At 47.5% G+C, this 14,800-nt stretch overlaps 1 protein-coding gene across 3 annotated transcripts in view; it reads right to left on the bottom strand.

Annotated features, from left to right (window-relative positions):
• Positions 1-14,800, bottom strand: part of PDE8A (phosphodiesterase 8A) — a 2,216,737-nt gene that overhangs the window by 434,777 nt on the left and 1,767,160 nt on the right. For all 3 annotated transcript variants that reach the window (XM_069222557.1, XM_069222555.1, XM_069222556.1), the window contains exons 15-16: positions 4,285-4,333; positions 4,061-4,196 (exon numbers count right to left, since the gene is read on the bottom strand). In XM_069222557.1, the coding sequence (XP_069078658.1) occupies positions 4,061-4,196; positions 4,285-4,333 (185 nt within the window). The remainder of the gene's footprint in view (positions 1-4,060; positions 4,197-4,284; positions 4,334-14,800) is intronic.

Genomic DNA, 14,800 nt, shown 5'->3' with positions numbered 1-14,800 from the left:
ATAGTTTCAAGGCAGATGTCCTGTTATGTAACATCTGTTTCGAGGCAGTAAGTTCAGTACAAGGATGCCAAACGCATTGGGAGTATAGATCAGTCAATTTTCGATATATGTTAGGTTACCTATAGTGCTAGGGATGATGTGAGAAGGTTTGCTGGGATCAGTCTTCTCCATCCATGACTCTGAAGTGCTTGAACAATTGTTAGCACTGAATGTAGGCAAGGGATATTCACAAAATATGAACCGTTATGGCTGGACTGTCCTGGGAACAAGTTGGCACTGAGACAGTTTTGACCAGGACCGTGACACCCCTGATGACTGATGAAGGAGATAGGACCCACATAAAGTTTATGAACATTTTCAGTAATACGTTTCAAGTGTACTGAGTTCAGCTTTCTTAATTCTACATACAATATCTCCGACCAAAAGAGCTATGTTACCATAGAGGTGGTGCCCACCATGTGAATCGGAATGTACATATGATGTTTACGTGCCTGGTAGTTTCAGCACACTGGCAGTTTGTGAGTTTGTAATATCTAGAGTGGGGAAGGTGATGTGAGCCCAATGATGATCGTTCCTTCTGGTTGAACTCACTGCTGCACAAAAGGCAAACATGCTATGTATTTTTTGTGTTTTGTTTAGTATTGGGCAACTGCAGGACTTTAATATATTGGCTCTATGTTAATGGCTTTCAAGTATACCTCTGTGGTGAAATAATGCTTTAAATATGCTGTTTGATTATGAGGGGAGATAATGGAGGAGCTGTGTTGCCTGGTTTGGCCGTCCTCTCTTCTGCTGCCAATGAATGCTATTTCAGGCAGAATTACCATTTGTTTGTATTGTTGCAAACACTAATGAAAAAAGATTCCAGCAGCAGAGAAAGATGTTTTCTGCTGGGACACATGCTTTCATGCTCAGTATTGTGTTGTCATAATAGGTGTGAAAACAGGATGTAGGAAAGTGCCCTTGCTGGCATGATTACTCCCCAACTTTTTCCCTAATATTGATGCCAACTTTGATTGATAGTGTGCTGGGATCCTGCTAACCAGGCCCCAGCACCAGTGTTCTTTCCCAAAATCTTTACCTTTGTTTCCACAATTGGCACACCCATGGCCCACAGTTAAGTCCCTTGTAAATGGTACCTGAGGCACCAAGAGCCTTGTGGCCAGGGGAGGTCCCGAAAGGCTGCAGCGTGTATTATGCCAACCTGGGTGGACCCCTCACCAAGCACATGCACACTGCCCTTGCAGCTTGTCTGTGCAGGTGGGGATAAATAGGCAAAGTCGACGAACCACTGCCTGTGGCATAGGTAAGTCACCCCTCTAGCAGGCCTTACAGCCCTAAGGCAGGGTGCACTATACCACAGGTGAGGGCATGGCTGCATGAACAATATTCCCCTACAGTGTCTAAGTCCATTCTTAGACACTGTAAGTACAGTGTAGCCATATTAAGTATATGGTCTAGGAGTTGGTCATTACGAACTCTACAGCTCCAGAATGGCAAAAATGAATACTGGCAAGTTTGGTCTGAAACTTCTCAGCAAAATAAACCCACACTGATGCCAGTGTGGGATTTATTAAAAAATGCACCCAGTTGGCATCTTAGAGACTGCCTGTATGTTAGCCAAACTGCTAGTGCAGGACTGACCGGTCCGTGCCAGCCTGCCACTTCCAGGCGAGTTTCTGACCATAAGGGGTGCAAGCCTTTGTGCTCTCTGTGGCCAGAAACAATGTCTGTCCTCTGTGGAGGTGCTTCACACCTCCTCTCCAGCAGGAACTGTAACACCTCATGAGCCTCAAAGGGTCAAGCCTCTTGTTACAGTGCCTAGGGCACCCCAGCTAGAGGAGTTGCCCGCCCCACGGACAAAGCCCCACTTTTGGCAGCAAATTCAGTGTGAAAATTAATTAGGGAAAACAGGAAGGAGTGACCACCTCAGCTAGGACCACCCCTAGGGCGTCCAGAGCTGAGGTGACCCCCTCCCTGCAGAATCCTCCATCTTAGTTTGGAGGACAGGGACCAATAGGATTAGGTTTGTGCCCCCCTCCCCAAAGGAAGAGGACACAAGAAGGGTGTAGCCACCCTCTGGGACAGAAGCCATTGGCTACTACTCTCTGATCCCTGTAACACCTCTAAATCCAGGATTTAAGGGCTCCCCTGAACCCAGCTTGTCAGATTCCTGGCGACCTGACAAGAAAGAAGGACTGCAAGCTGAACCCCCAGCAGAGAAGAAGGAAGACGCAAACTGACTTGGTCCCAGCCCTACCACCCTGTCTCCTGCTTCAAAGAACCTGCAAAAAAAGCGACGCATCCTGCGGGACCAGCGACCTTTGCCAAGCTCCAGAGGACTGCCCTGCATCACCAAGGACCAAGAACTCCTGTGGACAGTCGCCCTGTCCAAGAAGAAACTACAACTAAGGACTACAGAGTCTCCCGGATACGCGAGTCCTGGCCACTCTGCACCTGACGCCCACGGCCTGTGTCCAGGTGGCCCAACCGTCTAGAGAGGATCCCCAGGCAATTCCGAGCCAGGGCCCACCCTGGGCTGACCTCTCCTGCCCCTCACGACTACGCCTGCAGTGTGAATCTAAAGGACCCCCCTGACCACAAAAGCTCTGGACAAATATATCCGAAGACTAAAGATACATTTCACCTGCAGCCCCCAGGCCTTGGAGAACCCGACCACAGGAGCAGCAGCAGCGTTCAGCGGGCGGCTCTCCTATTTCTCCAGCCTGTGGTTTTCTCAAACCGACCCCATGGACCCAGCTTGCAGCATCTAGGTGACCCCTGGGGTCCCCTCATAGGAAAGCATTGGGAGCCTGACGCTCTGTTTGCACCCTGCACCTGGCTGCCTCTGTGCTGCTGTGGGTGTGTGTTTGGTGCCTACTTGTGGGCCACAGCTTCCTACAGAGGGTAATTAAACCTAAGGAGAGTCATCATGATACACATAAAGATGTTGAAGAGAATGGCTGATAAGTGGGAGTATTGGGGGACTCTACCATTTGACATTAGTGGTTTACAGATTAATATGCAGTTTCACTAGATGAGAGACTTACATAGGAAGGAAGAAAACCATTCAAAACTAATTGCATGCTGCCGTCTCTCAGTGATGGTTATGGGGTGGGACATATCCAAAGTGGCAGAGAGAACAAGGAGCATATACAGACAGACTTGTACAGAGTATTTTGTATCAGTAGCTCGTCCTGCAGATTGGGTGAACCTATCATATTCTAGCTGAGTCAGAAGCCAATCTGGCAATGGTTCAGAATGTGTGTGCTCAAGAAAATGATGTAACCAGTGGCGTAACAAAAGCCCCCGCAGTGTGGAGGGGGGTAGGGGGTGCGATCTCAATCTCCAGGGTGGCCCATCCAGCACTATGCACGGGTAGTGGGCCCCTGGCCTGAGATGTCCTGACTTGGTCCGGAGCAAGGGGGCCTCCTCCATGTGTTTTGGTGGAGGACCCCCTCAAGTTTCGTTAAGCCACTTGATGTAACTTAACTATATATAGCTTCTACCACGTATTTACAACCTAGGTTAGCTGGGAGTGTGTTAGTACTGTGCTAGGGTTAAGAGAAGGCATTCATGCAAGGCGTTTGATGGCGGCTTGCTTGCAGGCATTGACAATGAAGCCTGGAGTCTGCAATAAAGGAACACCTAGTGATGTCTGTTAGTGCAGGTGCTTGGAAAGCTTTACATGTCTATGAGAGTGAATCAGATGCCTAATGATGTCTTTTAGTGCAAGGGCTTGGATTGCAGTATAACATTTCTTGTGAAAGGGATGAGTGATTCAGATGTCATCATTAGAGAACAAGAAATGCCAGACGGAGCACGGGGGATGCCATCCTGAGGAAAGATGAGGGAAACGGGAAGTGGACTGCAGGAAATAAGTGAAGAGGTGGTGGGAGGTGATTAGGGTTCGATTTTAGGTGATGGCTTTGTATCACAAGTGTCTTGCCTGAATGGCTGTGACTGAAGAATATATGTGTTAGAGGTGGTTTGCATGTTTGAAAGAACTCCAGTGTCTTGAAATGTATTTAGTAGCAATGCATATATTTAACTGACTAACCTTTTATGTGAAGTAGACTCCAGTTCAAATATGTTGAAGTCCCATTGTTCATCGTTTTCCATTGCTTGTGCTATCTTTGGTGGGATATCAGTAAGAGACATAGCAGAAATAAAATGGCTTGGAACAGGATGGACGTCTGTTGAAAAATATTCAATGCAAAAGATTCAATTCCTCTCAATATTGAGCAAATACACAAAGTGTTTGTCTGTAAAAGGTTAACTTACTTTTAGATGAAAATATGTATTCATTCCCTGATAATCTTCGTAAACCATCCTGTGTAAAAGATACGCAATAAACAAAAATCAAACTACTGTAGTCTTTAGTGAGTTTATTTCGACAGCAGTTTACATGTCAGAAAACAATTAATGCTAGATACATTTTTGAGCACGAACTTTGCAAAATCTCATAGCCATTTCAGAAAATACTACCCTAAATAGTTACATTTGTATGTGTAGGAAAGTGGCCTCTTTCTGACACAGTTACTCCCACGTTGTGCCTTGTATCAGTGGGTTAAGATTGTAGTACACTGGAATTCTGCTTATCAGAACCCTAAAGTCTGTGTGCTGGTAAACTTTAACACTGTAAAACTGGCAAACTGGTGCAGCCGTGTAAGTCCCTAGTATATGGTACTTAGGGCCAGATGTAAGAAAGGATTTGCGACTCGCAAACGGCGAAAAACTCTGTTTGCGAGGCGCAAAAGCCTCTCCACAATGCAGAAATGCATTTTGTGAGTCGGATCCGACTCGCAAAATGCATTTCCGACTCGCAAATAGGAAGGGGTGTTCCCTTCCTATTTGCGACTAGCAACGCTATGCAAGTTCATTTGCGACCGCGAAAGCGGTCGCAAATGAACTCGCAGTTACCATCCACTTCCTTTAAGGAAAACGGGCTGCAGATAGAAAAAAAAATACTGCTTTATTAAAAAGCAGTCATGGACATGGTGGTCTGCTGTCTCCAGCAGGCCACCATCCCCGTGAGTGCCCATACTCGCAATGGGGTCGCAAACTGCGACCCACCTCATTAATATTAATGAGGTGGGTCTTTGCGACCCCATTGCGAGTTGCAGAAGGTGTCTGAGTCGCAATTTTCAACCTACCTACATCTGCCCCTTAGTTACCCAGGGCATTGGTGCACCAGGGGTCTCCCATAGGTGGCAGCATGTATTATGTCATTCCTGGGAGCCCGTGCAAACTGTGCCTGCATGAAATGGTGCATGCACCTTTTACTTCAGATATAAAGCTTGCCTTATATGGCGGTCACTGCACTTGGACAATGTAAGTCACCACCCTGGTAGGCCCTTTAGCCCAAGGGCAGAGTGCATGCTCCTAAGTGTGAGGGTACCCCTACATGAGCAGAGGTACCCCTACAAACCCCAGACTCCATTTCCTGGGCTTTGTCAGTGGGGGGGAAGCCATCTTAAGGTGTGCAGTGGACACTGATCAACAGAAGTCGTTTAACTACATAATGGCTTCTCTGAACCTAGGCATGTTTGCTATCAAACATGTTGGAATCAAGCAACTACACCGATTCCCGTGTTAGTTGCATGATACCATGTACTCGGTGGGTTCCTTAGAAGATCACCTAGTTTTGTCTGTACAGCCTTGTAGTGTCTGCCTGCCAGTCCACGCTGCTGCAGACCCCAGACATGGGTCTGCCCTCCTGTTCCTGGGCCTAACTCAAGCATGGGAAGGCAGAACAAAGGGTTTACTGTAGTAGAGAGGTGTAACCTCCTATCCATTAGAACTAAGTGTCTCTGGGCTGGGTTGGCCTCCCAATGCCATCAGACTGCTTTGACTGGCTCTTATGGTGCCCTCCTTGCACAAACCGGTTTGCACCAGTGCAGGAACCCCCAGGTCCTGCTCTGGTGCAAAACCACACAAAGGGCAGGGGAGTGTTCACCCCCCTGTCCAGGTCCTCCCCTAGGGAGGTGCACATAGCTCTACCAGGTGGCCAATTGATTCTGCCATCCTGGAAACAAGGTAGGCAGAGGCCCTTAGGAGCATCTGAGTGGTAAGGCCAGGTAGATGACCTCCCTGACCCCCTCTGATAGGTGGGTCACTACAGAGAGTGACCAACCCCATTTTAAGGTACTTAAGGATTCCCTTAAGGGTAGGTCCTCAGATTCATCGAGCAAAACTCTAAAAGGAACTCTCTGTAAGATATCTTCTGCTCCTGGCCTCCGGAACCACTGCTGATCTGCTTTTGGAACTGAAACAAAACTGTATCCAGTTGGGAGGGCTCCCACTGCAACACTGTTTCTCCAGCTCCTGCAAGATTTCTGCAACATCCGTGGCTGTGCATCCTCCAGGGTCACAAGGACTCTGTTTGCATCCAAGTAGCAAGATGGAATCTCCCTTGGAGTAAAGGAGTCACTCCCCTGCATCTGCAGGCACCTCAAGACGACAACAACCAGGTGGTGGATCCTGCTGTTCCACAGACATCGAAAGGCTCTGCAACAAAGGTGTTAGATCTGTGGTCTTCTCCGGGCCGCCCTTAGCTTCTGACCAACTTGAGAGATGGTGGGCCTTTGCTGCAGCCACTGGAACGCAACCGCTGTGCACAGCAACTGCTACTCTCGCCTAGGCTCCTTGACTCTTTCTCCAGGAGATCTTCAGGCTCCAAGAAGTCAGAGCCTCCAGCACCCTGCAACTCCAAGTTTGGCTTCCACTCTGCAACTCCTGCGATCTGGAACTCCTGTTTTGTTGTGCTGCTGAGAACTCCCTGTACCAGCGGCCTGTGGGTCACTCATTGGGACTCCTCCAACTCCAGCTGGCTTTATTTCCTGCTGAAGGCCTGCCCTGAAGCCCCTTTAAGGGTCGAGTTACTAGGGCCTTGTTGGTCCTCAAAACCTGCAATCCTCCTTGTAACAGCTATTTGGATTTGCCAAGGCTTGTTGGTGGCCCTGTAGGCCACTGACCCTCCTGCAATCCGGCGACGGATGTGGGACAGCTCGTGGGCGACTCCTAAGATCTCCTCCATCCCCTGGACACCACAGCTGGACTTCTTCCTTTGCTATCCTGCTGGAACTTCACCTCCAAGAGGGTGGGCATTGTCTACCTGCCCCGCCTGGACCTCTCTGAGTGGTCTGGACACTGTCCCCTTCTTTTTCAGGTTCTTGCCTTCCGGAATCCACCCTTGGGTTCCACCGACCTGGTTCACAGGTTGCGACAGCAACTTGACAATCAAGGTTCCCATTTACTCCAACAAAGTTTCCCAACAACAGTCCACCCCTATGCACCTGGGTTCGCCTGGTGTAAGTACTCCAAACATCTGGGTATCCGCAGGTGGGGTTACTATCCAACCTTCTTTGTGCCAAATGGTTTCCACAGGGTCCAAACTTAAGGGTCCTAAATACATAAAAACCCAACTGCAGCAGTCAGGTGTTAGACTGTGGGACATGTGGCTCGATAACCCCTCTGCACCCAGGTGCCAGTGGGATTCCTGGTACTTAACTCTGGTAATTTCTTACTCCCGAGCCCCTGGGATTCTAACACAATTACGTTGGTTGGGCACCTCCATTCTTATTCCACTTTCTAAGTATATATATTTTTTTCCCCCCTCCCCCATAGGGCCCCATGTATTTCTATGCTATCCCTGTTTGCTTCTGAGTATATATTTTGCATCTAGATATCTCCAAGTGGAGATATACCAATGGTTGTACAGTCTTAGTGATATAATAAAGAATACTTTATTTTTGTAACGCTTGATGTGGTTCTTTCTTGTGTGACAATCAGTGACTGACTACTGTCGTACTGTAAGTGCTTTACACCCTTCCTTGATAAACCTGAGCTGCTCTCCACAGTTACTCCTAGAGAGCTTTGGTTATCTAGGCACCAGAACACTACCAATACAGGTTGCCTGGACTAAGTATAGGGTGCCACACCATAGAAATACAACATAAACTGAGCCAGCCTCCTACAGTATCAAGTCATGAAAACCTTGTCATTTGTTCATCAAGTGTATTTGTTATACAAAAACTAGTTTGGTGAATATGGAGCTTTTTTCTCCTTTTTAAAAGTGGTTGGAAATCCTCCTGTACGCAGAACTATGTGGACATTAATCTGTAAAAAGATTTCCTCTCTAAAAATGTAATTGTACATATTGACACATGTGTATGAGGAGACAAATATGTCTAAGTTTAATTAACTTGTTTGTGATACATAATGGTAATGCAGACATAGTGGTTCACATTGTAACTATCAGTTAAGCATGAAAAATATCAGATGCATTTTTGTGCATACTACACTAGTTCACGCAAGTTATCATGGTTTGCCTCAACTTTACCAGTTTAGATTCCATAGCAACAATATGTTGATAAATAGATAAGCTATTGGTATACCTATCAAGCGTACTAGTTCATGTATTAAGGCACATGGATATAGTTGTGAGTTCCAATATACTGATTTTAACAGCAACATATTGCTGTGATTGTTTAGGTCATTGGTGGAGTTACAGTAAGTACTGGTGTATGTGTAACACCGTGGTGTGTTTTCCCAATGCATGGTTTGTAAGTGTACCCTATGGATTTGCCCTCATAATGTATTTGTTCATATTCATAACATCGCAGTCTGCAAGCAGACCCTCTCACTGAACATGTGTTACACGCTATTCCACATGTGTAACATTTTGATCATTATACATAATATATTCGTTTGCTCGGCTAATGTACTGGTTGCAGCCAAAGTAAATCAATTCATGTGTATATCATACTGGTTTACAAAATGGTCCTAATGTTTAATATAATGCTTTATATATATATCCTATAATAATACATACTACAGGGATTCACTCTTCTAATGTGCTAGTTTGTACAGCCAATATAATGTTTAAATATACAAACGAAAGGTCAGTAAGCAAACATGCCGATTAGCATGTAAAATATACTGGTACCCATACATATCCATCTGGTTTACAAGTGAACCATATTGATATGCATACATAATTCATAAGGTCCAGGTATTCCCTCTCAGTGAAGCGTAGGCAGTGTCTAGAAGGCAGGCTCTCTAGAGGTAGCTGGGGATGTGCAGCCAAGTCTTATCTAGGAAACATGCAAAGCTCATACAATACCACTGTAGTCGCACAGCACTTACACACATGAAAGAAAACAAAAATAAAGGTACTTTATTTTTGGAACACAATACCACAAAATACTTGAAGGGCATGCCTCCCATAGGAGGTAAGTAATACATTAAATATATGCACTAACAACAAGAAATAGGCATCAAAAGGTTAAAAAACAGTGAAAATCGCAATAACCAATAGTGACCCTAGGGGGAGCACAAACCTAATACTAAAAAAATTGAATGTGCCCGCACCTAGGTAAGTGGAATGTGTAGAGGGGAGCTGGGAGTACTAGAAAACCACAAAAGTAAGTAACACATTAACCCCCAGCGACCAGAAAAAAGGAGTAAATCAATGGATTTACAACCAGACAAGACTGCAAGAAACCAGTGGTGGATTCCTGAAGAACGAAGACCTGTGGAAAGAGGGGACCAAGTCCAAGAGACACAGTGGAGTCCAGGAAGAGTAGAAGCTACTACCCAACCAGCTGTACTTGCAGGAGTTGGTCAACGGTGATGAAGAACAGGTCAGCACTGCAGCCCTTGAGCCGGAACAGTTCCTGACGAATGCAGAAGGTGGCCCATCCTGGAGTGGATTGCAGACGGGTGTCGTGCAGGAATTCCACCAACAGGCCTTGGCAAAGGCAAACTCGCTGTTAGTGGAAAGGTGGTGCTGCCAGGGACTAGCAAGGCCCAGGAGGACTCAATCCAGGAGGGGAAGTCACAGGGGACCCTTAGCGTCACAGAGAGTCCACAGGGGTAGAGGCAGCACCCACAGGAGTCCCACAAGACAGGGACACAGGAGTCACAGAAGGAGCCCACGCAGCACTACAAAAAGAGGATCCCGTGCCGCGGTAGAACCACGCAGAAGGCTGTGCTTTACAAGAAGAAGAAGGAGTGCTAGGGGCTGGAGCTGCACTTAGCCTGAAGATCTCCTGGAGGAGATACCAACAAGCCTTGGCAGCTGCAAAAGACGTGGTGCACTGGGGTACTGTCCTGCATGTGACGACAACTCCTTACTCCACCAGAGCTGGAAAGCTGACAGAGAGGACCAAGAGGACTACTACAGACCACCACCCGTGATGCAGGATCCACAAAGTTCAAGATGAGGGGAGATCCACCCAGCCGGTCGTCGCTTGCTGTAGGAGCCTGCGGTTGCAGGGGAGTGACTCCTTCACTCCAAGGGAGATTCCTTCTTCTTGTACAGGCTGAAGAGTTGCGGTCTTCTTAGGATGCACAGCCGTGGAAGTGAAGCTGGAAGGAGTCGGGGAAATGAAGCTGGAAGGAGTCGTGGAAACAAAGCTGCAGAAGAGTCTTCTTCATTGTTTGCAGCGTCGTCAGTACCTGGAGGGTCCAGTCGCAGTTCCAGTGGCCAGAAGTCAAAGTGGAGGTTGCAGAGGAGTCTTGCTGGAGTCTTGGAAGCTGAATCTGAAGACCCACCCAAGAGAGAGACCCTAAATAGCCCTGAAAGGGTGTTTGGTCACCTAACAGGGTACACACCTATCAGGAGGGGGCTCTGACGTCACCTGCCTGACCACTTAGATGCTCCAGGAGTTCTGTGCCAACCTTGGAAACAAGATGTCAGAACCCGGGAGCCCTCTGGAGGAGCTCTGAGCACCGCCCCTAGAGTGGTGATGGACAGGGGAGTAGTCACCCCCCTTTCCATTGTCCAGTTTCTCACCAGAGCAGGGACTGGGGGTCCCTGAACCGGTGTGGACTGCTTTATGCATGGAGGGCACCAAATGTGCCCTTCAAAGCAAACCAGTGGCTTGGGAGGCTACCCCTGCCAAGCCAGTCACATCTATTTCAAAAGGGAAAGGGTGTTACCTCCCTATCCCAAAGCAAATCCTTTGTTCTGCCTTCCTCGGCTTGATCAGATCAAGTAGCAGGAGGGCAGCAACCTGTCTGACGGGAGGTAGCAGCGGGGCTGCCTGGAAAACCCTGTAAGACTGGTAGTAGCAATGCTGGGGATGCTCTAAGGAGCCCCACAGAGTGCATGGAATCATACTTCCAATACTTGCAACACTATTGGGGTATGATTCTGACATGTTTGATACCAAACATGCACAGGTTCAGAGTTGCCATTATGTAGCTGGACATAGGTAGTTACCTACGTCCAGTACACACATAAAATGGCGTCCCTGCACTCACAAAGTCCAGGAAAATGGGCCTGGAGTTTGTGGGGGCACCTCTGCTAGTGTACTCAGGTACCTGCACCCTGCCCTCTGGGCTGAGAAGGCCTACCATATGGGTGACTTACAGTGACCTGGTGCAGTGACCTGTAGTGAAAACGGGTGCATGCACCAGTTTCACGCAGACTGCAATGGCAGGCCTGCAGAACCCTTTGCATAGGCTCCCTATGGCTGACAGAATAACTGCTGCAGCCCATAGGGATCCCTTGGTATGGTACCCCAATGCCCTGGGAACCTAGGTACCATATACTAGGGACTTACATGGGAGGACCAGTATGCCAATTGTGAGTAGAAAAAGGTACAGTTACAAATTTAGAAGGGAGAGAGCATAGTCACTGGGGTCCTGTAGGATCCCAGTGAACACAGTCAAACACACTCACAAACAGGCCAAAAAGTGGGGATAAGCATGCTAGAAAAAGGCTACTTTCCTACAATAATGTACTAGTACATAACTGCATATTTTATATACATAATGTATGGGATCACTTTTATAATGTACTGGTTTGCAGATAAAACACTGTTTAAAATAAATAACTGTGTGAGGCGTCTCGTTCGGGTTGGATGATAATGGGCCTTAGCCAGGCAGGACTCACCACTCCCGTCAGGGGTGGGTAATTATACTCACTTTATAAACTACACTCACCCTTAGGTAGGTTGGCCCAAATCAGTCAGGCTCATCACAGGGACAAGCAATGGCACAGCAACACTACACAACAATTATGCTGAGCATCACAAGAGAGACTTCACATGAGGTGTATGGAACTAAGTTTTGTATTCAACACACACATTAATTAACAGAGCATGATTAACGTAACTCTGGGCAGGAATAACCATTTGAAACACCACTAGCAGTACTAGATATAACTGTGTTAAAACAACATTTACAGTATACACACGAGAAGAATAATACATTCCCTCCCAGCCCCCACATGAGGTTCCAAAACGTCAGCACGAGACCCAGCCTAGCGAATACCCCAACTCAATTATACACAGTCCTATGGTGCACCCCGGTTCACAACAATAGTATCAAGAAGTACATACACAGCAATGCAGCACTTTAACTTACTCCGCAGCCTGAGCCACACTGGTAAAATCTAAGGTCTACTGTGTAAGTCCACTGCAAAGAATTAACATGTCTGACAACACAGTAGTACGGTGTGACAATCACCCGGAATTGCTTCCTCATGCTCATTACGCACTGCCAAGCGGTGCCACGGATATGAAGAGGCTTGTAACTTACACACTCGCATACACTCAGTCCCAGCACCCTACTGCGGTGCACTAATATCCGGCAGGTCATCTGTCATTGCACTCGCAGACATCCTTTTTGCCACAAACCCATCCTCTACCCTCCAACTGACCCCACTACCTCGCCACCCACGAGTTGAAAATGTGAGCAGCCTTTCCCCGGGTGTTAGGCTGCACACAGCCGGAGTCACTCTTGTTCAGGCACTCGGGGACAATATGGGGGAAAAGGAAGATAACAGCAGAGCAGATAATAGTTAACAAATGGAGATTTCACCACCACTTGGGAAGCTTACTGAGAGGTCCCTGCACCGTGCCTTCTGCTGCGGGCCCTAGTCTGCAAAGCAAGGGAGGAGGGTCGCTGGAGGGGACACGCTGGTCACAGCCCAACTGAACCAGGTACTCTATTATGCCGTAGCTACCAAACTCTGCACCTCCCTGGGAGGAGGAGCACCGTATATGGCGCAATGACTTGAGAAGCCCCAGACAGTCCCAGTTGCACACAAAGAAATACCAATCTGCCCCTCCCTGGATGGAGGGGCTACATTGAGTGCGCAATGAGTTGAGTCGCACCAGTAATTCTGATCACAAACACAAAGTGCCCTGAAATGAGGCACAACATCTGGTGTGCGATCACTTGAGAAGCACCAGACAGTTTGTTAAACACAAGAAAAGGATTCCACTCCCGTGCCTTCCTGGAAAGAGGCACGACGTAAAGTCAACAATGACTTCAGTTGCACCAGACAATCTCGATCGCCAACACAAATGATCAATGTTGTATCTCCCTGGAATGAAGCACAACGTCTGGTGCACAATGATCTGAGTCGCACCAGACAATCATTGAGCATACACACAAAGGATTCAAATTCCATGCCTCCCTGGAATAAGGCACAATGTCCGGTCCACCATGGCAAACAAATTTCTTACTTTCAGTATGTAACGCCTTATCTGCTAGAGACATATTCTAGTTGCAGATTCCTTATCTTAGAATTTCCCCCAGCCACCTTTCATGTGGTGTGATCGGCATTGTGCGCGCCGGATGTTGTGGGACCTATATAGGTGCCAAAGTACCCGTCCCTTCAGACCTGACTGTCCAGGCAGTAGTTTTTGGTGAACATGTACAAGGATGCCCATGTTGCTGCCTGAGAGATGTTCAAAATTCGAACTCCACATGCTAACGCAGTGGTATTCGCTCTTGTACGGGGCGTTGCCTTTTAGCTAATACATAGAACATTTTAATGCGGAGCATGTCCCATCTAAAGATGGTATTCTTCTGCACTGCCTGACCTTTCTTCACACACAAAGACCCAACAAAGAGTTGACCATCAACTCGGAACTCTTTGTTACAATCAAGATAGAACGCCAATGCTTTTTTAGGTATCCAGGCAGTGGAGTTTCTCATCTTCCTCAGAAGTATGTGGGCGTGTGTAAAAAGTGAGCGTGGAGAAGGACTTGCATGCATAAAAGGGCATGACCATTTTTGGCAAATAGGAAGCCCTGGCCTGTAGCACCACTTTGTCAGGGTAGATGGAAAAGTAGGGTGACAATACCTGCACCTCACTCACCCTGGGAGTAGATGTAATAGCCACCAAGAAGGCAAGAAGAGGACAATTGTGAAGAGGCTCAAAAGGAGCACACATGAGAAACGTCACAACCAAATTCAAATTCCATTGGGGCATTTTGAATGTTGATGGAGGAAACATGGGAGTAAGCCTCTTAAGGAACCTACTAACAATACAAGACTCAAACAAAGAGGGTTGGTGAGGTAACCTCATGCATAGATAGCAGACAAATAACCTTAGATGCTACCCAAAGCAGAGCCCTGCTGGGCCAAAGAAAGTGTAAACAAGAGGACCTCGGACGGAGGGGCAGGGAGCAGGTCAACAGACTTGTCTGTGCACCATGCAACAAATGTATGCCAACAGGCGTATACCGTTTTGTTGGAGGGACACCTGGCTGCCAAAATAACATCACACACTTTGGGTAGAAGGTCAACTGCCACGGCTTAATCACCACGCAAAAAGGCAGAGAACGGACAGGTTCGGTTGGAGAACCTTCCTCTGCTGCTGTGACAAAAGATGCACCCGAAGGGGCAGTCTGATCGGAGGATCGATGGCCATGCTCAATAGCTCAGTATACCAGACTTTTCGAGCCCATACTGAAGCCACAAGGATTACTTGGGCCCAATCGTTCTTAATTTTCCTGAGAACTCTGGGGAGAAGTGGCATGGGTGGAAAGGCATA

The sequence above is a fragment of the Pleurodeles waltl genome, chromosome 3_1 (assembly GCF_031143425.1).
Source record: "Pleurodeles waltl isolate 20211129_DDA chromosome 3_1, aPleWal1.hap1.20221129, whole genome shotgun sequence".
NCBI lineage: Eukaryota > Metazoa > Chordata > Amphibia > Caudata > Salamandridae > Pleurodeles > Pleurodeles waltl.
Note: the sequence above shows the minus strand (reverse complement) of the source record. Positions and strands in the feature narration are given on the sequence as shown.